The sequence below is a fragment of the Leptosomus discolor genome, chromosome 1 (assembly GCF_034619465.1).
Source record: "Leptosomus discolor isolate bLepDis1 chromosome 1, bLepDis1.hap2, whole genome shotgun sequence".
Lineage (NCBI taxonomy): Eukaryota > Metazoa > Chordata > Aves > Leptosomiformes > Leptosomidae > Leptosomus > Leptosomus discolor.
In genome coordinates, this window is record NC_141391.1 from 93,734,625 (window position 1) to 93,759,956 (window position 25,332).

Sequence of the window (25,332 nt, forward strand, 5' to 3'; positions counted from 1 at the left end):
AAACACAAGTGTGAAACTTTGCAACTTACCTTCCGTCTGAAGTGCCAACAACAGCCGGGGAACACTGTACTTGATACAAAAATGTTTGTTTGGGCCTAAGAGACAAAGCCTTTTGTCCATAAAGTGACTGATTCTCCAGCACCACACTCAGCTGGAGAATTTTATCTGCAGGATTAGTGATGGGAATAGGAATGCTAATCGTATCCTAGAAAACAAACAAACAAACAAAACCCACAAAATTGATTATGAGCTATTACACATAAAAGATCTTTCTCAAACAAGTGTAAGATGCTTACTCATGATTTAAACATATGCAAACACGAGCTTCACCCTTGATGTGTGAACTAACCCAAAAAAGAGAAGTTGCAGCAAGAGGCATTTAAGCCAGTCTTCAAATTGTAATCTTTTTAATCCCATAAATAAGGAAAAGTTAATGTCTTCCTTGCCAGTCTGCATTCTAGCAAGCTGCTTCACCTTCTAAGATACAGCTGAGGTTTGCCAAAATCTGCCTTACAGGCAGATCTGCTGTAGTCCCAACCAGGCAAATGCTCCAAGGCATCTCCCAACAGCCACACAGACAGCTGAAAATGTCCACTTTGCAAGCTGGCAAACGATTCAGGCTGAATTCTGTAGGATCTGTTTCTCTTAATTTTTAAGCTACATCATAACACTTGACTTTAAAGACACACCACGACAATAACGTTCCCTCTCTCATTCCTTTTTGACATTTCCCTTACTAGTGATCTCCACATCTTGCTGTTTAAAGTCTATGAACACTGCAGGCAGGGACCATCTTTTCTTGACCAAATGGGACTCATGGCTACTATTAAAGGCCCATATTAAATTCCAATTACTATGATAAAAAGGAGATGAACTATGGCCTGATTAGATAAATATGCATACTTTACATGTGGAACACCTTTAAGATAAGCAGGAATTGGGCAGAGGCTCCTCACTCTGCACACCTCTTCCATTGCATTCTTGAGCAGCCCTTGCAACACTGCTATGTTTCAGCAGCGTTCCAGTGACCCTCTTCTGTGAGGTTAAAAATAGTGTAAATCCATCTTATGTACCCTATGTGTGTAAATATCAATACACCTTATGAAATGAAACACATTAAATAGACAAGAAGGAATATATTAATGAAGGAAGTCCACCATCACAATTCAGGATGCATACCTGCAGCTTAAAATACATATGAACTCTTCATGTATGTTCATGTAAATAAAATGCAAAATCCAAACCCAAACATATCACAGAATCACAGAATGGCAGGGATTGGAAGGGACCTCTGGACATCATCTAGTCCAAACCCCTGATAAAGCAGGTTCACCTAGAGCAGCTTGAGCAGGACCACGTCCAGGTCGATTTTGAATGTCTCCAGGGAAAGAGAATCCACAACCTCTCTGGGCAGCCTGTTCCAGTGCTCTGTCACCCTCAACGTAAAGAAGTTTTTCCTCATGTTCAGGTGGAACTTCCTGTGCTGCCATTTGTGCCCGTTGCCCCTTGTCCTGTCACAGGGCACCACTGAAAACAGTCTGGCCCCATCCTCTTGACACCCACCCTTTATATATTTATAAGCATCAATAAGGTTCCCTCTCAGTCTTCTCCAGGCTAAACAGACCCAGGTCTCTCAGCCTTTCCTCATAAAAAAGGTGCTCCAGGCCCCTCATCATCTCCATAGCCCTCCGCTGGACTTTCTCCAGTAGCTCCCTGTCTCTCTTGAACTGAGGGGCCCAGAACCCAGGGACAGAGTACTCCAGATATGGCCTCACCAGGGCAGAGAAGAGGGGAAGGACAACCTCCCTCGACCTGCTGGCCACACTCTTCTTAATGCACCCCAGCATGCCATCGGCCTTCTTGACCACAAGGGCACATGACTGGCTCATGGTCAACTTGTTGTCTACCACAGCTCCCAGGTCCTTCTTCGCAGCACTGCTCTCCAGCAGGTCGACCCCACAGCCTGTACTGGCACGTGGGGTTATTCCTCCCCAGGTACAAGACCCTACCCTTGCCCTTGTGGAACCTCGTTAGATTCCTCCCCGCCCAGCTCTCCAGCCTGTCCAGGTCTCGCTGAACGGCAGCACAGCCTTCTGGTGTGTCAGCCACCCCTCCCAGTTTTGTATCATCAGTGAACTTGCTGAGGGTGCACTCTGTCCCTTCATCCAGGTTATTGATGAATATGTCGAATAAGACCGGGCCCAGTCCTGACCCCAGGGTAACACCACTAGCCACAGGCCTTCAGCTGGACTCAGTGCCTCTGATCACAACCGTCTGAGCTCTGTCCTTCAGCCAGTTCTCAACCCACCTCATTTCCCACTTGTCTATCCCACAGTTCATAAGCTTCCATATGAGGATGTGATGGGAGACAGTGTCAAAAGCCTTGCTGAAGTCGAGGTAAATAACATCTACTGCTTTCCCTTCATCCACCCAGCCAGTCATGCCATGACTGAAGGCTATCAGGTTGGTCAAGTATGATTTCCTCTTAGTGAATCCATGTTGACTACTCCTGATAATGTATTTATTACTCCTGATATGTATTTATTTGCGTCTATCCCTATTTTAGTCTCTTTCTTTTGCTCTAACCAAGCAGTTTATTTCAAAATGCAGGGCTTTTTTTAACTTACAGTGATTTTTTTCTCCAGCAAATAAAATAATTTTGACATATACTTTTTTGTGAAAAGTAAATAATCCAAACCGTAATACGAAAGGAGAAAAAGATAAAATATCTATTAAAATTAATAATACACTAAAAACTGAACATGAAATTGTTTACAACCCCACACACAGCTGCCTCACTCTGCTTTGAGCCTGTGTATGATTTGGTAAATTTCTACATATTTATACTTATAGAAAATGACTACTGGAAGACACATAAAACACATTTAATGTACTACAGATGGCAAGATTACATCAACAATTTAAATTGTTCAACTGCTTTGCATCAGTAAGATGGGATTTAAATTTGCCATAAAATATTTTAAAGCTTAGATTAATATTTTTTACCAGTGTAAACAAATTTCTAAATCTATCTACCATTTTATCACTAAAGACTTCTTAACAATTTTATAGTAAAATATCTACATGCTGTGTTGAAGAAATACTTTTGCAGTAAAAAGGAAATATTGAACTGCTTATTTAGGAAAAAATAGCAACTATCAAAGAAATCTTTCTAACTGTGTACACAAAGGAAGTTTTATATTGCCAAAATTAATGTAAAAGTGTGCTTTTGCCAGTATAAAATGAATGCCTAGGATTATCTATTTCCCTGGAATTTCCAAGGAAATTTCCCTGGAATTGCTGTAAACATTTCAAAGATCTGTTACATCATGGATGGTAAGAGCACATGTATATTTATCAACAGAATGTGTATATATTGTACATTTCTAGGCCTTAATGGATTATTATGGAGGCACGGTATGAGGATAAATAACAAAATGCCCATGCAATTGCAAAGACTCTTATTTTTCCTGAAAGTATCATTTTATCAGAAAGAATGCAAAAGAGTGACATCATAGGCAAGTTCCAAACACATTTGAAGTTGTTAATTTAAATCCACATTTCAGTGTTGTGGTTTTTTCAAACATTATGTCAGACGAAAAAAGTAAAATTTGAAAAAAGAAGAGAATTAATCTCATTTCTCAAACTGCTTCTTGCATCAAGACTGCCAGTGCCCAAGACAGAGCCTTTCTGATGCATTATGTCGTATTTTACTCCTTTAGAACTTCCTGTGATCAACTTCTCACCCACGGTGCAGGTCATTTAAAATAACCTAACATAAGGTAAAATAAAATAAAACACAATAAAATGCAAATATGAGATAACATTTATTCTCTGTGGAACTTGAAAAACAACAATTGACTGCTTACACTTTATCCAACACTAATAGCCTGAGCTACAGGTGTAATAGCCTGCTATCAAGATTTTGCTTCAACAGATGCTCACCATCATCAACTGTTCTTTTGTGATATTATACCTGTTGGCCAAAATATTCTCTTGACATATTTTATACCAAAGATTTTCTCATCATCCCATTCTGTACATCCTTCTTTTAGCAACTGAACCTAAATGAGTTCAGTCCATAGTATGTAATTTTACTTTTTATTAATGTATACTCTGCACTGAACGATCAATTAATCCTCCTGTAACTTCAAAAAAGTAGCTTACAGGAAGATGGATGCATTCTCAAATTACTGTGCATAACACTCCTCTGTGTTCAGACTTCTGTAACAATCCTATTGTAACCATTATCAGGTGTCAATAAAAGCACTATCTGGCCAAAGTTTTTAAGAGACTGGCTACAGTTCTTAATGCTTTAAAACAATTGTTTTCAATTAAAATCTAGTTTCATTAAGGAGACGACATTCACCCTGCAGCTAGAGTCTCCTGCTGTATCCTCATTATTACTCATTCCTGTTTCTTGGAACAAAAGATGCTCAAGTGAGTTGATGATGGAGTTTCACGGCCATGCTGAACACAGTTCAGCCCAGTTTGGTCATATTAGTTCTAGAAATCAGAGCTGGCTCTTGAACTGCTTGATGCAATGTGCCTCCAACACGCATCTCACCTCATCACTTCTCCTCTCCACACACACTTGTAATCCAGACCTTCATGTCCACACTCAGCTGGGCCTTTCTCACATCGATCATTCAGACACATGGAAGACCTCACCTCCTGGAAGTCTTAAGGAGGTGAGTCTTTCCAGCTTCCTAGTCACTTGGAAGAAAATGGGGCAGATCTTTGTGAAGTGAATCACCTCCCTCAGTGTACAAGCCCTTCCTCCCTTCCCTCCCTCCCTCCCCATGATGTAAACTAATTGCCCAGATAACCCTTTCCTTTCCATGTAAGATTATGATGAGAAAGAACCACAGCATTGCCATTATCTTGATAGCGTATTTTCCCATTTTACTTAGTATATTTTGCCTTACAAATATCTTGCAAAAGGCTCCAACTGTTCATCAATGGCTAAATCTTTATCAGAACAGCAAACTGAACTACTCTAAACCTAGGACTAAAGACCTTAAGCAAATTATATATTTGTAAAACTTGCTCAGTAAGGAATCCTTTCTTACCACTACTACAGTACAAGGAACTAACTAGAAGAAAAAAATGAAATTGAAGGAAAGGTGGGGAATGAAAAAGCATTATATTCTGTGACTGAAGCTATCTATGATGCCCTTAGCTCCACCAAAAGAAATCATGCATATTGAGAACACCACACCAAAGTGATACTACAATATTTTGTAACACGTATAGGAAAAGCTAATGAACTAAGCAAAATGCATGTATTTGGACTTCCATGCACCCCAGTTTTGTCCATCTACATAACACCTCTGGATTGGTATAGATAGATAGAAGAAATTGTAGCAAAGATGAGTTGAATTACAAGAGAAATGCTATATTAACATAATTATAAAAAACATACCTGACAAGGGGATACACACTGACTCAGAGTCAAATTAATATCCCAAATTCCCATAACTGAGGAAGTAATAACTATACATACATCTTAATGAATATTCCTTTGCATTTGAAATCAAGGACACCTCTGAGTCCATGTAGACTGAAGCTCAATAATTCTCCATCCTCCTTCGAATGGAGGCAGGCAGACTTCCTTTTCAGATCCAGCAGTGTGAGATGAAAAAATTAATTACAGCTACTTTTTAACGACCTCTGTACTGAAGGTTGGCACTTCCAGTTATCAGCTCAGTTACCCTAAGCTATCATGTACAAAACTGAAGCAGGTTAGAGAGCACCACTAAAAAAAATACAACAGTAGGTTAATCTTTTCCATTACGACAGCCAATCTGGACGATATCTGTCATTGCATTAATGTAACAAAGGACCAAATTAATCTTCAGAGGATTTTACAGGAAAACAATTTATATCTATTTTGTCAACATTTTTGGAACGCATGACTCATCAACTGACAGACTTCAATACAGCTCCTATTCATTATTCTCATAGTCACTTTGCTGTGCAGGTAAATTTAATATATGAGGTCCCAATGATGGAAAACATAGTTTGAATCAAATCAATAGATGTATTTACAGTCCTTGTTCAATAGCACTATTTTGAATGACTGGTACTGCAGTAAATCCAGGCTGCATCTCAAAAAGAATCATTTCTCTTTTTTTCAGAATGTTGTATCTCCTTCATGGACGGTCATATCCACAATGCCAGAAGAAAATACTTAAGGTCAATATCACTCAGTAAAAGCACGAGAAAGTGCAACATTTCTAAGTTAGAAATGTATTGCTTTTAGAGAATGAAGTCAAGAGAGCTGTCAGTTACTACTGCATTTTCAGAAAGTCAGTTATGTCTCACGGAATGGTAATATGCGATTCTTCTTCAATCATGTCATACTTGCCCAAAGAGATACTTGCCCAAAATCAGCCTCAGAATAGTGACAATCAACATTTGTAATGAGTCCTTCCTTTCAGGGAAGTCAATGAGGTGTAAAATTTAGGATACTTTTAGTTTTCAAATTGCTTCTGATATATCAGGTAGACAATTAGCAAAACCTGTCTTTTTCAATCATTTCTCAGATCTAGACTAAGTCTTACCCACAGAATCTTTGTGAATGTCAGTCAGGTTAAGTGTTTAAGCAAATCTTTGTCACTCTTATTTACCAAAGGAGTGCACAATTATCCTTGGACTTTGAATGTATACTACATGGACATATACTACATTTGAATGGACTACAAAGTTTAGTACTTGAGGTAGTTGTATCTACCCATATAATGTTACAACAAACATCTGCAATTATTTTCTGCTGATCTCACTGATCTGTTTTCAAGTGCCATATGAAGTTACAGTAGTGCAGTAAATTCATAATTCCAATAGATTAGAACACACTTTGGAAGACACGTGTTGTTGAGTGCTGATGATTTTGGCATATTCATAATGAAGTCAGCAACCATAACAACAGAATTACTTCCAGGAAACTATTCTAATAGCATTTAATTTACCCTATTAGATATTGAAACTTACATTTGCACCATGGGCATACTGTCCTGGATTGAAAATTTGATATAGTGAGGCTAAAAACTCTCTCTGGCATGAAATTACAAACATGATAAAGATTTCGTCAGTGAAATGCTAAGGTATCAGCTCACTCAGAACTGATTAGGAAAAGATAGTGACCAGCACTGACCATATTCCAGTGTTTCCAAGACTTTCAGAAACACTTTGTAAAAATAAACTTACAATCATCTATCAGAACCTAATGGTACTACAGTAGAATGGCAGTAATGACTGATTATTACTTCCATCGACTTTAATGACTACTGCCACACGTGTGGAAGGAACTATTCTACTATATGCCTCTACTCCCAGCTCCTCCTGGTACGAGCTAACTAGAAGCACTACTTCTTGAAACTAGTAACCAACTCTGATACTATTTCATTTTATTGACTTTTTATGACCATACTAATGAGATAATTTACATCTCGGCTACACCACCTACCATCAAGTTGCTCAATCAGCAGAGGTAAAATGTTAATTAATTTGACTGTCTTAGAACTTGCACCTACTGTAATTCTGTTATTCTGTAGGTCTAAAACCAGATTTTTAAGGGACCATGTTTCTTTGCAATTTAAAAGACTGATACCATAATTTTCACTGGCACAAAACATGTAGATGTAGAGATAATACTAGAACAAAGCTGAAATTGTCAGGTGTGGGAGCGTAGCTCGCTGAAAACAGGCATGGAATGCTAGAGGACCTGCACAGGGAAAACTCTGTTGAACAGTTTGTCTAAACTAATATAGTAGGCCTCAAGGACGCTTCGGCCTTGAGGGTCAGAATAGAAGGATTAGAAGCTAACATCCGTATGAGGCGGAACGCATTAGTATTAATAGTAAAGTGATAGGTAGAAGCAGATGACTGATGTATGTATAGCACAATTGGAGTTTATGAAAAACTGCAAGTCATGATGACTTTGGAAAATTATGCTATATAAGAAAGTGCATCTGCACAATAAAACGAGTTTTCCTGATATATTGAGTCTTTTGTGGATTCTCCAACTCCCGTCTCCGCAGTCAGGGTTTGTAATGAGAAGAAATTTTTGTCCTGAATTTTCCAAGAGTAGAAAATTACAAATAATTTCAAATTGACAGATAAAATGCCTCAGATAAAAACCTTCTTCTCCCAAGTCCTACACGCTTGGTTTTTTAAATCCAACTTTTATTTTTGGCATATCTCTGCATTCTTAGGAGCCAGAGAGTATTAACATTATAATGCAAAGATAATGTCTTAAATGTTCATAGCATTTCTGAAAACAGAAATACGTGTCTGAAGCAATAGTCTCTAAGTCATCTTAGTTGTATGCCTTACTATGACTTAAAAGATCAGATAAACTTTAAAAAAAAAATCCTCATTGTTAGTTGTTGCTCCAAGCTAAGTTAACTTTTAAATCCTTGAAGTATGCCCACAGATTACTGTCTCACATACAAAAACAAATGATGCATTATTAATTTTTCTTCCATACATGATGTACTAGAGGTATCTGTATTAGCAATCAGTACCAATTCCCTTAGTATTTATTCTAAAAAGGTAATGCAAGTTCACTTTATCACAAGCAATGTTTATTAGTAATACTAACATCAAAATATATATTATTATTGACTGGTATCTGTTACTAGAATCTCTGGAAAAGCTAAAATCAGAGCAGTCTGAACCAAGGCCCACCCTTGCACTTCTCTGGGTCTCTCTATGCAGTGAAACTAGTTCTGCTGTCACCCAGAAAGCAGCTTCTCCCCTGTAATGGGATGGTACCAGAAAGATGTGGAAGAAAGTGTCTATTAGATAATCATGGATTTATGAGTCAGGATATAAAGCCCTTAAAATACTGATCTCTCCATATTCCTGTGTGCTCAGTTTTGAGTACCTGGCACATTTTGTGAGGGAAAGGACGGCTGTTACAATCACCTGAAATTTCCTTTTTTTGGCATATCCATGTATCTGGACATGAGCCATTATTTCATCTGATATCTTTCATAGAGTAAAAAGTTTTCTCCTCGTATTTCAATTTTAAAACTTGTGTAAATATTAATGAAATGTTTCTCAGTTGTTATATTCATCCTACAGACACCATCTGCTGTGTATGGATCACACAGAACAGACTGTTGCATTCATTTTTCTAGAGACTGCAAAAATGAGGAGGTTTGAGGGTTAGAAAGAGCTGGAACCAGTAATGGAAACATCCTGCCTGTTCTTAGATTTGCATGTAAACATCTTGCTAAGTGTGAAGACTTGACAGTGACCTTTTAAAATCACCACTGAAGAGTGCAGAGGCAGTGCATTAGTGGCAAGGATCTGGGAGCCATTACAAATGGCAACAGTGGCACAAGTTTCAACTCAGCAAGTACAACTCTCATGGAAGCGGGGGCAGGCAGCATATGTTTCAGAGTTACATTACAAACTTATGAGTACTCATGTGGCTCTCAGGGACTTGAGAGAAAGAGAAAGATTTGGCAGAGAATAGACAAAACTATTGTCTCTGCACTTATGTGGAAACCAAACTCAATCCCTTCCAGGCATTTGGTTTTATTAAAGCAGAAACTAATAATTCACTCTTCAAAACAGACCTTCCCCTCTGGCTTATCCCCTGCTGTACAGATCCTGCTTGGAGATCACATATTAGATACTTCCTCTCAAGACAGCCAATACTATTTTTCAAATATGTGGATGGATTAGAAAGTTTTTTGACTCAGTGAACCAGCACGGTATACATTTAGAATTTTCTCCATGAAATAGACAACTGCTAAAGAGTTTCTTTGAACTGTTAAAATTCTTTGTGAAGTATCCTTCCTAAATCCCAGAGAAATGTATAAATGAATCATCACTGAGTACACGTTCACTATCTCTTTCAATCTGAAATGAGTAGTGCTAATTTTTACTCCACGTTTCTGTCAAATAACATTAGCTGGAATCTGTTCAATAAAAATATCTGCTGCAGGGAATCAATTGTATGACCTTTAGGTTACTTTTATACAAATAGTTCTGGGGATTAAACTAAGGTAGTCTCTATGCTTACTGAGACTTTAACTTCTCTTTAGTCTTCTATGATTTCAGTTGCAATGATTTTCATATACCTTTATACCAGCAGCTGAAATCAAGCAGCAAATTCATTTTAAAAAGGTTGACAAACAGTCTCAGACAGTAACAGACACCGGTCCCTCCTTTGTAGTGAGGATGATGATTAAGCAACTACCAGAGTTCATACCATCACAATTACATAGTCAGCCCTTACTCTGATTCAAATAGAAGAGAAAAGATCTGGATTCCTTTTACAACAGGACAAACCATCTAAAATAGATGGGGTTTTAGCCTAAAGTAAAAATGCCAGCTAAAATTGTATAACTTAAAGGAAGTAATTCCTGAGTTAACAGCATTTTTAAAACTTCAGCACAGCATCTGTTTTCAAATCAAATCTGTAATCAACTATTTTTATATACTTACTTGAAGTTCCCAGTTCAGGTGTTGTTTGAGAATGTTTGTATACGTGGATAAACTCATTGCACATTGTAATGATGCTACTTAATTCACTGTTTCAGAAGTTGTGCACACTATCCATAGAAATCCCGCAGAAAAGAACAGCTAGCTGCTTCAACACATGTTCTAGAGATGCACAACTATAAAATAGTATTTCAATTTTACCCCAGCATTTTTGAATATTATTCTGAACACAGGAAAACAGCAATACTATTTTGCAGAAACAGGGATATTGTGAGAGAAGTAGTAACGCTCCCAAACTAGTGTAAAGTAAAAGATACAGCTTTCTGTTATATAGATGGACAAACTTCACACGAATGGAATGAATACTAAAGATCCCTTCTTCTTTTTCCTTTGTATTACACAAGGAAAGCAGTGAGTTCTTACTACTCGCTAATTCATGTTAATCACCGAGGAGAAAACCAGTGGCAGGACCACTAATTTTCTTGGCAACTCAGAAAAATGGCAGGAAAGGTTTAAATATTATATGTCTGCAGAAAAATACACAGATCATCACTTGTAAGAGCCTCCAAACATAGTCTGAAAATTTATACTTAAGATAACTACAGTTTCTGGAGAAATTCTCACTGTTCTCTTTCAGGTTCCTTTTGTTTTTTAAATAACAAATAAAGAAACCAAAAAAACCGTAACCCTACAGAGTGTATACCCAGCCCTGTTTTGTCTTCAGCCAAAAAGACAGCACAAGTTCCACTGATTAAAAAGACAATAATTACAGAGACATATTCAGGGAATAGAGTTCAAGCATTAAGTTTTCCTTTCAGTGACATTACTTTAATAGCTAATTCACTAAGCTATACTAATCTGTACTCCAGATACCATCAGTGAGTAAATTTTAAAAAATAACTCTTTCTGTGGACTTGCTGTGTTTAATGGTTGAGCAAAAAACCCGCTTGTTTAGATTCATAAGCCATAGGGCTAGCAACAGCAGTTAGGGACCAAGTGACATAGACATTTAATTATACACAGCTACTCTCTTTCTTGACTTAACATATTTTTCATATATATGACCACTCATCTAGCATAGATGAAACATCCCTCTAATTACTTGATTTAGATCTAACCTTACATTTTTGTTCAATGGCAATTAGTGACAGCTCAGCTGTCATTATGTGATCTACATTAGCTCCCTGCTGTTACATCACAGAACTGATTCATGCATCTGTAGCGAAGAGAGGAGGTTAGCAGCTACTATATATTTCTTAAAAGCTTTCACTCACAACCTAATATTTCTAATAATTTATCCTCCTTTTGATAATTCCTTTTTTCTTTTTTTTCTTTAATGGGCTATACAAATATGTTCTGCTCTGAATTATTTGCCAAACTGCTTTTAGAGTGATTAATAATTACCACCTTTCCAAATTTGTTTTTCTTCCACAAACCATGTTGCCATGGTTCTTTTACAGAATGTTACTTTTTATGTTACCAATTGTTATGAAAGCATATTCTAAAAATTGGTCTTAGGGCATCATTCACAACTTCAGGTTACTCAGTTTCTGAGAACATGATCCAAGTATCAGCCATGTATAACAATATTCAGATTACAGTTTAGCCTAGGATTTATAGAAAATAAATGTGCCACAGCTACAAAAACAGCGTGTCACTGTCTTCAACTGCCAAGTTACACAAACACAAAATAGTCTTAATTATATGCTTTTTACTTTTAATTAAATAAATAATGAAAACATTAATAAAGGAGACACTGACACCTGATTTAAATTCTAAGTTGGATCTACTTTAACACTGGTTGTATTTATAACAAGCTCTCTACATTATACTTGTCTCTTGACATCACGCAGTTCCCACAAAATGCAAAATCCTGTTAGAATAAACACGACACTTTTTGGACAAGAAGAGTTACAAAGATTTGGGTGCTATGATATAACTGTATTAGCACATAGCAAGACACAAAAGGAGTAGACAAGTAGAGCAAAATAGTTGGTGGTGAGCACCCAACATCCACACAGTACGAGCACTCGTGAATGTTTTCCTTATGAGTAGTTCTAGTTCGCTCCCATGAACTTAACCACCCATCAATGGCTGAAGAACATTAGACAAGGACCAGCAAAGTATTCTCCGGTTAAGTCACAGACAAAAGAGATGCATTTCATGCACTCCCAGACTGCTGTGTGATATAAATGAAAGTGCAGTAAGTGGGGATGATCAGGAGAGACACCCGAAAAAGATGCTGTTGCTGTGAACTGAAAGACTAACACAGATGCATCTTTCCTTGTGGGTCCCCTTTAAGTAGCCAAACTAAATAAGTAGAGGTGCCAGGGAAGAGATGATCTAGGAAAATTAACACATTTTTTATGCGATATCTTATTGTTGGGGCTTTCTGTAAACGAGTTATGGATTTAAAACAGAGTGACATCTCCCACAGATGGCTTCTGCCTCTACAGTCCCCAAAGCATGATTCCCAAGTGCTAAGGATCTACCATGATTTTTGAGGGGAACTGTTTCTTGAGCCAACACATCCTATGAGAAGAAAAACACCACTGAGTTGGCAAGCATGCTATTTCTGATCTACAGCTTATAAATCCATTAGAAGGCAAAATCATTTCTGGAGCTGGGTGAGAAGAGTTTGAGGAGAAGATCCAGCAGTAGGATCAGTAGGAATGAATCCCATGCTGCTATCCATCCTTCCTTCTCAGTCTATTATCTAAAGATGAGAGTAGGATTTGGGGAAAGGAAAAGGATGTCCAAAGATTGGCCCCTCCTCTCTTTATACAGTAGGCTACATTGTACTAAGGTCAATCCAGTTCCAAAATGAACTGTTCTTTACTTGCTTTTCTGACTTACATTTCCAGATCTGGCTGATAATAACAGTGTGCTGCTTCTCCCTTCCTCTTAGGTTTGTAAAACAAATTAGCTGTTGACAAGTGAAGGGCATTCTTGTGATCAACAGAAATGATAATTCCACATGCTAAATCACAGAACCTTTGTTGTAATCATATATGAGAAAAAAAGATACAGCCTGATTTTTAGAATTCATAATGAATTTGAAAGGCTGTCAGATACTAATGAACAATAGTCTGATTTACCCCGTGCTGACTAGAAGTCACTGACAGAGTAAAACCCACAGAACTATTGAAATATACTTTAGAATCATTTATAAAGTAAAATATACATTTGAAAGTGCACTTCTGCATCCAGTAACATCTCTACCGTTGCAAGTTTTTCTTTGCCTTTGAGCTTCATTAGACTGCCACAGGCTGGTCTGGATGAGACAAAATGAAATAAAAATAGATCAATGCTTTAATGAAAGAAAAAGAAATAAATTTGCGGGCAGACAATGATCACAAAGGGTCCCTTTTCCCCTGAACCATCTTTTAGATTATCTCTTTTAATAGAGTGAATGATCTTTGTCAGGGTGAAATGCAACCTGAAATTTGCATTGGTGGAGAAGGAGGCCAAAGTTGACAAGTCTCCAACATCAGCCTCCCTTACACCATGCAAAACAGAAGAGAACTTACAGGGATTTTTCAAAACGATTTAATAGGTAATGAGGCCTCACAAATCCAAAATTTCCTTACTGGAATTATTTCCAGTAGAGTACTATGGAAATGTTTATACCAGTAGCACAATTGATGGACTTTTTGATGACTGTGGGTAAATGTTCTGTATAGGCCAGCAGCGCCAACTGCCAGAACTGGTTCTCAGGCTTGACTGAAAGGCAAAGGACAGCAACAAAGGACACGCATACTTTGAATTTAGACTGATTGCTTTCATTATGACAGCTGGCAAAAAACAGAGTTTGAAGCTGGGCAGTGGCTGATGAAGTTGTAAGCTAAGGTTGGAAGTGTTCCTTATAAGCAGTGTTAGAATTGACTGGTTTATTATTAACAATACCTGATAATATCCCTCCTCTGAAAAATAAACTTATCATCTAAGCACTCATAAAAGTTCCCCTGTTTAGCAAGTTTTAAGAATTAGGGTTGACAGGAACCCTTCACAGCTGGAATGCATCCTTACAACCTTTCCAGGCTTCACCAATTTCTATTAATATACGTGGGGCTTAGAAAATAAATCTGCATCTGGCTAATATCCCTCCATTTCAATAAGATTCTTCTCATTTCTGGAATTCTGATGAGTGGATTTCAGAGTGTTCAGGGCCTGGATTAGAATAAAACATCCAGATCAGCAAGATATATGGTTTACAACATGAATCATTGCCACTCCTTATAATTTGGTTAATGCGTTGACTGAATGAGTACATTTTCTTCTTTCTCTCAGAGATGTAATATACAGTTGTAGTCAAAGCATTAGGAATTCAGGCAAAATAAAAAAAAAAAATTACCACTATTGTCAGAAAACACAAACTGTATATGGTTGACAGTACAATGAGATTTATCACAAGTACTCGATAGCCTCAATAGCCTAATCATAATCTGGTTGATTAGCAAAATACAATCTTAAATGCTTTCAGCCACAACGAGCCAAGAGTTTTAACAAAACTTGATCAGCATAAAACTGGGCTTGATCAATTTATCCTCCACTTTGAATTTTAGGTTGAGAGACAGAACACATCCAAAAGTGTTTTGTAGTGAGCTTAGTCTCATCACTGTAAAAATGAAAATTTTTTATATTGTAATTAAATGCAAGTTATCTCTAAGTTTTTCAGATACCTTTTCATACCTGCAGATACCTTTTGAGACTGAAATGTTGCACCTTGAGGATGGCAAGACACAGAATTAATAGCACAAACCAAAGATAAATGTAACTGGAAAATCCTGTGTTGTTCCATCCCAAGATCATGAATCTAGTCAAAATTATAAGAAAGATAGAAGAAAACACATGCAACACTACTTAGCACAGAAAATCCTGTGCAAATTAAAAGAGTATAGTGACACAACGCCTTGTTAAAGATTTATAAGTGGGGGGGGAGTACAGACAAAACTGTGGTATTTCCTTTTAGCTGATTTTGTGCACTGAAAGTACAAAAGAGCAATTCTGTCCCATCTCAAGGACTTGTGCTACAGTCAATTGCATGGTGCTGCCAAGCAGACCTACTTGTTTCTTCAAAATTCTCCGCACTCTCCAACAGAGGATTCCTTTTGCAACATCAGCTGATGGCCACTGCCTGAGGCCATCCATAAGGGTCAGAATATCTACAAAGTTACAAACTCAGTTTGAACCGTGACACACACATCTTGCCACCCCTTTTCATGTGCTGTGAACTGTCATCCTGTCACAGGCATTACATTTCAAACAGACACTCATTTATTATGTACAAAAGGCTGAGTTAACCTAAAGCGTTTCCAAACCTCAAATGCAAAAATGGAACCTGCAAGCAAATATATTCATCGAAGTCTTGTTAATGTCTATAGCACTTGTGGCACCCAGGTGATGTATGTTAGGATGATCACGTCCTGTCCACTGCTCCTGGGATGCCCACCAGCCCTCACATCCCTGGGGACTCTCACTGTCTGTAGGCTGGTAATCACTACAGCCACATGTCTACTACTAAGAAAAGCAAGACATTAATATACACCTTGCTCCTTCCAAAACTCTGTCCTACCAATTTTACATCTGCTTTAGCCAATTTTTGATGTTTCAGAAATCTGATCAGTTGTGTAAGACAGGAAAAGTGCTTTTGACATGCAGAGGATAAATTTGTATTGCATTTGACTGTGAAATACAGCTATAACTACTGTCCAAAAGCAGTGTTGTTAGTATTTTAATTTAAATGTTGCTAATCCTTTTCTTTCCAAGGGCTGGGAAGTAAGACAGACTCCAAGGTCAAAAAGAGAACAAGACATTCATTAGAACTGACTCACTGATGTAGCAGATGTATCAGGTGAGTATGCTTTTTAAAAATTTATTAGCTTTTGAAGCAATTTCAAGTTCTCAGCTTTACAAGACTCTGTCTACTGTTTCCACCAGTAAGATCTTCCAAGGTTTTATTGTTCCCATTACTAGGACATTCTATGCAAGATTAAATATTTCTCAGATTTAAATTTTTGGTAGCTAGCTCTTCAGCAAAACTGAGACCATCACTATCTTTTCAAGAATATGGAGTGAATAATCACTTGCTTTCTCCATTTTTTCTTTGGCAAACCAAGTTGATAGAGATACTCAGCATTCATATGACAAGGCCTGCTTTTCCAGTCCCTCGTGCTTTTACTGGATTTCTTTCTTTGTCTTCCAGTATTTCAATACAATTCTTAATCTCTGAGAACCAGATCTATGAACAACGTTCTAATAGCAGTACCACCACCATTATTTGCTTTCTGCTTGTATTTGACTATTCTTTAGCAGTCAAGGACTGTATTAGTTCTTTTTACCAGTATCACACTGACAGTCTATAGTGACACATTAGCTAGGGTAATCCCAGTCACTTACATTAGAGCCAGAAAGCTTTCCCACTCCAAAATGAACTATCTGACATGTAACCAGTCAATTCAGTAATAGCAATTCCATAATAACCACGTGTATTATTTTTTAGTCAAAAATCTTTGTGTCATCTTCAAAATTCATCAATAAAAATGGGGGGGGGGTTATGAGTTTTCCCACAAAGATCTGAAGAAGAGTTATAGATATTTCTTTACCTCCTTCATCTTCCTAGAAGGGAATTATTCCCATTCAGACCAAGAATTTCAGTGCCCTATACATTGTAAAAGTATGTTGGATTTTACTCTAAGTGTTTTTTGCAAGTTTTCATACTGAATTAGATTAAAAATTATAGGCAGAGTTAAAATGCACCTTGAGAATTTATTATACAATAGGAGTCAACAATGTATTTTAAATCTAACTTTTCCTTTTATTATTTTAACAATATTTTCAGATCAGAAAATGATACAAGACAATGCATGAGATCCTGTAGGATGATAATCTACACTATTCTTTTCAAGGTCTCAAATTGCAAACTCTTTTAGTGTAGCTTTTGTGTTTCTTACTAGCACCAGACACCTCCCTACCACCATTCTCGCCCAACACCAAGATTTTGAAAACATCATTATCTGTTTCTCAGCCCTACAGAAGTTCACAATCAGGATACTACACTTCGAGAAAAGAAGAGTAAACCAGAAGTAATATATGAACGGTGATATTTTAAATATTTTGAGAAATGATTACTGGTTTGGATTTTTTTTTTTTTCCCCACATAAATACAAGCTGACATGTCAAATCAGCTGAGGAGACTTCTCCCTTCCCACCATCTGTTACTGGAAGAGGTAGTCCCCTAGTACTTGTATCATGTATTTTGATTTGCACAAATGTTCCTGCAGCAAAATTCTGTACCAGTCACTTCTACACAGAGAACCTGTTACTAACATCCATTATTAAAGTCAATATTACTTAGCTGCTTGCAATTCATGCAGAAAGCAGGACATCTAGATGATAAAGCAAATACCCATTTACTGAAGATAAGAAAAATATTAGCTCTGCAAATATAAACCTTACAAAGTATAACTCAAAGATAAAAACAACTACAAATCTTTGGAGAATAAAAACAATATCAATTAAGCAAACATACTAAACAATTGTTTTATCCTTACATACTTAAGTGACTTAAAACATACAACTTAATTATTATGATATAATCGTTCTTCTAAAATTACTAACATAATTTAATTAATTTTTGAAAGTGAAAGTATGTATTTATCTAGTAATACAAATATGATTAAATATATTTGAATTATTAATTAAATCTTAAAATGACAATAATTTGGCATGCATAAGGAAAGAGACTTATTCTGTCAACGACTGTATAGAAACTACTTGAAGTTTTTATAGAATTCAACTTTGTATGAGACCCAAAATTAGGAGCAGATTCCAGCAGAATAAAAATGTAATTATTCAAATAGGATAAAGAAGACACTTTTTTACAAGCACTCACTTTAGTTCATATCATTTAGCTTAAATGAGGTGTTAGTAAGTATTCAAAAAGTGACTGTGCGTGGTCACTTAATAAAATTGATTAATCTTCTGTGACAGCAGCCAGATCAATAATAAAAATTACATATTTCTTCTAATGCAGTAGAACAAAATTAAACATTTAGAGTAATCTTACCAGAGCTCTGCATTTCACATCTATCTTTCTTTCCGGTGCTGCAGGTATGCTGTTAATCTTTAAGGAGAACCACACTTTGCAATTTGAAGAACTTCCTCCTATGTTAAAAAGAACAAAATGCCTTACAAATCATTTCACGAGGTGATCAATCCTAGCAGTATTCAAATCAATGAGAAATTTGGACTTAGAGCAGAAATGCCAGTCAGTGCTCATATTGAGACAAAGCAAATCATGAACTGATTTAATTGCTGTCAACTAACTGAACTATCTAATCCCTTCTTGTCTAGATTCAAAATAGAAACAAAATCAATATATAGGCAAATTGAATGGAAATAACACTTTGGCAAATTAGTTTCCTAAACTATCACATTGTTTCAGAATTTTAAACAACATTGACTCATAACTGTTTTTCTTCAACAAAGACAATGCTAAAAAATATTCTGAATTTTTTTTTTATTAAAAGCCCATCCACCATAGACTCAAAACTACAAGTTATTCGTTAAACAGATCAGAATGTTCAGTTACATAGAATTCATCCTCAAATACATTTTTGAACATACATTGACTTATACTGCAATGCATTTTTCGTCAGGTTTTGAGACAAGAGGTTATGAGTTATTGTGATGAAAAACATATTGTCATTAAAGAGACCAAGAACGCTCAAAGATGTTAAATACATTCATCAAAACATTCGCACATCAGTAATATCCTGTTAGATCAAGTCATTATCTATTTTAGCCCAAGCTCTCTTATCAATGACTAGTAAAAGTTTGGCCAGAAAAAACGCGCAATCAAGTCTTATAAACCCATATTTAATAACACAAATTTAGTAACACAAATAAACTGGTGAGAAATCCAGATGATTTTATTCCCTTCAGTATTTTGTATTATCTAGACTAAAAAGGAGAGATAGGAAATTCTAATGACAGGTACAAAAGCTGAAATGACGAGATTCCCTTTGAATTTTGGAGATCATTTATGAAGCCACAGAAAACTATTTATCACATACATGTGTATGTTCATGAAATTATAAAGATAGATTTTAATTTCTGCTGATTCTGATGATCGTGAAACCCTTAAATAATGGAAATTTGCATCAATGTTACAATTAAGGCCACAAACAGGGAAGTGTTTACTACCAGTAACCATGGGAAGCATAGGCAAGTAGATCTTTGAACCGGAGGCAGTCTATATCGGACTGACAGTATTTTTATAATTGTATTATATCAAGCAAAATTCACTTAAAATTAGTTCATCGAATGACCTTTGGGATATCACAGAACTTAAATTCTGTTCAGTTACATAGAGGTGGTGTTGTGCAACTTCAGTCAAGCAATCTGTGTTTTGCTAAAGCCTATCTTCCAGATAGACTGAGTCTTGATTTGAAGATAACCACCAGGAGTTTGTTCTGGTGGATAACTACTGGCATTGGAAGACATTTAAATATGAATCTAATTTCTGTTTTCCATTATATTAGCTACAACATACAGCCAAAAGATCTTGTAATGACTTTCTCTGACAGATTCCAGAGATCTGGCATTAAGTAGCTAGCATTTTTCTGTATTTAGAAGTCATGAATGTTAATAAAATTAGCTCTTCAATCTTGTTCAGACAGGTCAAAGAGATCAAGCCCAAGGTCCCTCATCATAAGGCCTGATCTCAACACAAATATTTCGTGTAGTAATTTTTTTTTGCAAGTATAAATGGTTGTTCAGCACCTTTTAAAAATGCATACACAAGAACTGCTTGCAGTATTCCTGTTTGTCAGTATATTGTTTGATATCAAAGTAACCTTAATCCTCCTGCTCACACTGCCCTGAATTATACACTAGAGAGCTACATTAGCAGTTCTGTTTTACCACAGCGTTAGTCTTGGGAGCTCCTACTGATTTTCTTTTCTGCTGTGACCCCAGCTTTTATCAGAGCCTCTGCTTTCCTTGTTGTAGTTCCTCATTCTGCATATATGACTTAATTTCTAAACTCTCTTTCCAATAAAACCGTCTGACTGGCTTTAATTATATTACTTTCTTTAAATCTTCACTGAAAATATCCTGTATTAACTTACCCATTCTTCTGTTCTAGGCTAATTTGATATGCATACAGTTTGCTGGGTTTTAATATCAGCAGAATGTTAGAGTCTTCCAATCTCTGAAATAGCCTCAGTATCTTAAGATCTATAAAAATTAACATCATTGAGGTAAAGACATCTCCTGAATGTCCATTAAAGGCCCTTCTGATATGCACATGACCCTGAATTTAATCAATTTTAAAAAGTTTTTAAAATAGTATACAGAAGAGTGATGACTTCTGCAAGAAGAGAGGAGGATCCCCTTACACCAAAGTAGAACATGTCACCTGGAACCTGAAATAAAAGTTCCCAGTTAATGATCAAAAAAATCAGAGGGTGTCCATAGCCTGGAACATCACATCCTTCAAGAATGCAATCATACTCTAGGAGAGGGTACAATAAAAGCCTGTAAAATCCATGTAGGAAACAACAACGGAAAATGTCAACAGTAAAGTTCCATTTACACAGGTTATGTGATTAAACAGCAGGTCAAAGGGATCTATTAAAGCAAAGCAACACTTTTATGAATGAATGTTTTGTACAATTAAGGAAAACAGAAAAGAACATAAACTGGTTTTTAAACAGAAAATTAACAAGGCTGCCTCCCTGTCCCCAAATGTCCAAGAACACCCATACAAAAAAAGAAAACAACGCTAAGTGACAACTTGCTAAAGACTTAAGCAGTAGTAAAATCTTTTCTAACACATCTGAAGCTCGTAGCCTGCCAAACTCAGAAGGGCTGATAGATGATCAGGGTGGAAAAGGAATGCCCAACTAAGATAAGGCTGCAACAGAAATTCTAAATTAATCCTTTGCAGTAGCGTTTGCTATAGTGGAGGTCAGGGGGTTCCTACACCCACTCCAGAGCTTGTTTTGAGAGAAATGGTCAGAGGGACTCTCCTAAATTAAGATTTCATCAGGACAGGTTTTAGAGCAGACTGATAAACAAGAAAATAACAAACCACCTGGGCAAGAGAGTCTCTGCCCAATAATTCGAAAGGAAGGCATGTATGAAAGTGTGGTGGTGCAAACCAGCATGTGACTTGTTGCTTAAGTCAACTTCAGGTACAACGAAATGAAAAGGCAGAGAATCTGTTGCCAATTTTTAGATATGTCCCTGGGACAAGCTGAAAAATTACAGATGTAAGTTTGTTAATATATTTCAAAGATAATTATTAAGAATCATAATAAGGGAGAGAAGCCACAGCACACAAAACTGTTTGAATTCTTTGACAAAGTCAGCAACTGTATGAATAAGGGAGATGTGGTTCACTTAGAAATAGATTTTTGGAAAACCAGGGTACTAAGATCCCTTTCCAAAGGCTTCTAAGGAAACTAAGCTGCAGAGTATGGAACAATAGAAGATGGGATTAAAATACAGAAACCAAAGAACAGGAAGAAATGGCTAGTTCGCACCATCAAGAGAGGTAAAGAATGACGTGAAAAGGCTTGCTTTTGGTACGAAAAGTAATTTACCACTTTTTTTCCCTGGGACAGATATTTTAAGTATCATATTCCATCTCTAACAAACTGATCAACTGAAGTGTATCCTCAGTGTGCTAGGACTACCTTTCCCTAATGCACAACCACAAGTTTTGTGGAACTGCTTTGTTACTTGTCATTACAATGTTACGCCTTCCAGCAATTGATACCTCTATACTGCTATCAAGATATTTTTCCATATAGACTTAAAGTCTGCATTTTTTGTCCCTGATCACAGATTTTTCCTCTGCACTCTTAAACTTTCCTGAATCACTTTTCTGTAATTATGAATTACAGAAATGTAGAAGTGACTACCTACTTGCCTTTTCTCTTCTTGCTTTTTATGTACAAATTCATCAATTCTGTTCACATAAATTGTTTAAAAATGCTCTAACTCTGACATGTCTCAAAAGCAAATCTTTCAGATCAAGTTGCTTTCTTTTTAGTTTGGTCTTCAAGTATTTTGAGCTAATAAAACCTTTTTTCCTGTAAGGAACTCGATTTCTTTTTGTACTTTTTGTGCATTTGAATGTTTCAATTCATTTCTCTTCAATTTTTTGTCACTTTTGGAAAATCAAGTATTTTTTCTGGAGACCCTAAATAAACAATACAGCCCATAGATTACCTTTCTGGAAAATAGCTATCATATTAGGGAGGCGATATCTCATATGCATTTTTAATTGATATTACATATATTTAGATAATTTAGACAATAATACTATTTGCATAACACCTGCAACAGGCATTTCCTTAAAAATTGTCAAGTACTTTAATCAAAACACTTTTCTTAACACATGGAAAGAGCCTGGCACATCTCTGCTGAAGGAACATCTTTCCATTTATTTTTTGCAACTGAATTCTTTACTAAACAAATATTCCTGCAAGTATCATTTAGTATTAAGCTTTGAAGTTGTATAACCTTTGATGTTCTGTCAACTTTTACTCAGTGAAAACATAGCTGAATGGTTGGTTTGCTGCCCACTTGCAATATTAAAAATATAAAACCTAGGGCTTTGACCCCACTTAGCTGTAATCCTAATAGTAAATAATGACTTTATAGTTGAGTTCCAACTCAGGTCTCTATCCATACAATGTATTTGAATGGGCTAGCCCAAAGCCAATTTATTTCAAGTACCCTCGTTCTGTAGCAATTATAGCCATATTTTACTCTGAATTTTTTCTCTTGCCAAGGCAATCCACAAGACAGAACCTAGTTCTTACCCTCAGGAATACTCAGAAGCCACTTCCAAAGTTATAACAATCTTCTAAAGCTTTAGCTCCCTGAAAGAAATGAACGTAAGCAGACTAAATTCACGACAATTGCTCTTGACCTTTCCTGTAGTTGTATCTCGGTGGTTCTGTATCAAACCTGAAGAACTTGCATGGCTGAAAATAGATCTGGTATTAGAACTTCATTTGCTAACATATAGAGCAGAAGATTGGGGGTTTAGGGATTACTTTAGCTGATTTTTGTTAGGTTTTTAAAAAGAATTTTACTTAACCAGATAGTAGATGCTGGGAAAATGTCACAGGCAATGGAGATAATCTCAATACACTCGTGCTGAAACAGAGATGGCTCATTCCCAACTCACAGAACTAGATTATATCTGTCTGTTTTCTGCACATATTTAAAAAACAGGCAGAGAAAGATAGACACTCTTCTTTTTCTCTCTAACCCAGAAAATGTTTGTTCTATTTCAAAATATTCCAAGTTGATGACATTGTTTTGACATGATGCCTTTTTCGCCACATAAAATGTCTCAATCCAGAATGTGATGTTCTTAGAACTCTATCAACAGCTCAAGTCAGAGAACACTACTGCTAACACAAGTATAAACTTATGCTTACCTATACACCCACTTTTCTAAACTTGCATTGACATTTTTAATGCATTTGGAGTGTCTTTTCTTAGGGCCTGAGCACCGTACTTTGTGGTGTTATAAGATAAAGTAGGTTTGACTTTAGGCCTGTATCTCTTATCATCTCACTCTGGGGCTTCAGTGACAAATAAGAATCCTTAGCCTGCTTTATGCAACCATCAGGTCATGATCTTGTCAGATCTCATAAAACAAAACAAATTTTAGCCAGTACTTCAGATGGAAATCACCACTAAAGAGGAGTGAGCACCAATCTTCTGTACATAAGAATGCATCTACTTAAATATTTAATCTCCACTATCTTCTCTTTTATTCTCTCACATGGTCAATAGGCTTTCACCCTTGCTAGTTAGGGTCGAGCATCTGTCATTAATGGTTAGGGCAAACCAGCATCTTCCATATGTTATCTACTGCAAATTCAATCAGCAGAATTATTATTATTATTATTTTTATTTTTTAAAAAACTTTCCCTGATTATTTTGTAAATCTTTTTTTTTTCTTTAGATGGAAGCACTAGAAGCATAGAAAGATGTGTACTTTCTATTACATATAGTTATCCTGAATTTGATGGGGTGTGGGGGACAAAATCACAAACAAAATCCAGACATATTTCCGTATCTATTCCTGTCAATTTCTTCAACTAATATTTATCTACAGTAATTACATATGTGAATAGAAAGTTCTGTCTGCAAAACAGGATTACTAAATTACAATCTCCATTAAAATTAAATTTGAGCCTTCAATAAACCTTTCAGGTTAAAATTTTCACAGGTGCCCTCCAAGTCTCATTCCAGGTTGTATGATATATCAAAATCATCAGGTTTTCTTCCAGAGTTGAACATCCCTTTGTAATCCAGTCAGTTTGGTGTCTTGTCCTGCTTCTCTTCAGTGATGCAAATAAGCTGTTCCTCCTGTGGATCTCTTAATTTTATTGTGCAATTTTTAAAGTCTTATAAAATTCTGCTTAACAAAACAGTGTTGTAAGCCATACACTTTTAATCTTATACTTCATATCATGTCCTGAAGAGTTATCAGTTGCAAAATCCCCTTCCTTATACCCACAAGATTCTTTTCTCTACTCACTTGGATGAGAACACGTTACTACCACATCAGCCACAAACTGAAATTTCTGTTCTCTCTGTCCCCTTTCCTTGTCCTTTCCTTAAAATTACTTTTCATCCTGTGTCTGCTACACCAGCCATTAAATGTGCTGTCAAGCATCAGCGGTTATATATTGGCTTAAAAATAGAAAAGATTCTTCCCTCCTGATTGGGACACAGCTGCCTATCATTCAGCTGAATTACACATCACTGATGATGGAGGAAGATTTGGCTTGGTCTCCTGAAGGCGGTACACTTCTAGGGTGTTTGCGGGAG

The 25,332-nt window shown here is 36.5% G+C and overlaps 1 protein-coding gene across 1 annotated transcript in view; it reads right to left on the reverse strand.

Annotated features, from left to right (window-relative positions):
• Nucleotides 1-25,332, reverse strand: part of CFAP47 (cilia and flagella associated protein 47) — a 345,415-nt gene that overhangs the window by 99,467 nt on the left and 220,616 nt on the right. The window contains exons 51-52 of the mRNA XM_086482089.1: nt 18,530-18,627; nt 30-205 (exon numbers count right to left, since the gene is read on the reverse strand). Coding sequence (XP_086338215.1) covers nt 30-205; nt 18,530-18,627 — 274 coding nt within the window. The remainder of the gene's footprint in view (nt 1-29; nt 206-18,529; nt 18,628-25,332) is intronic.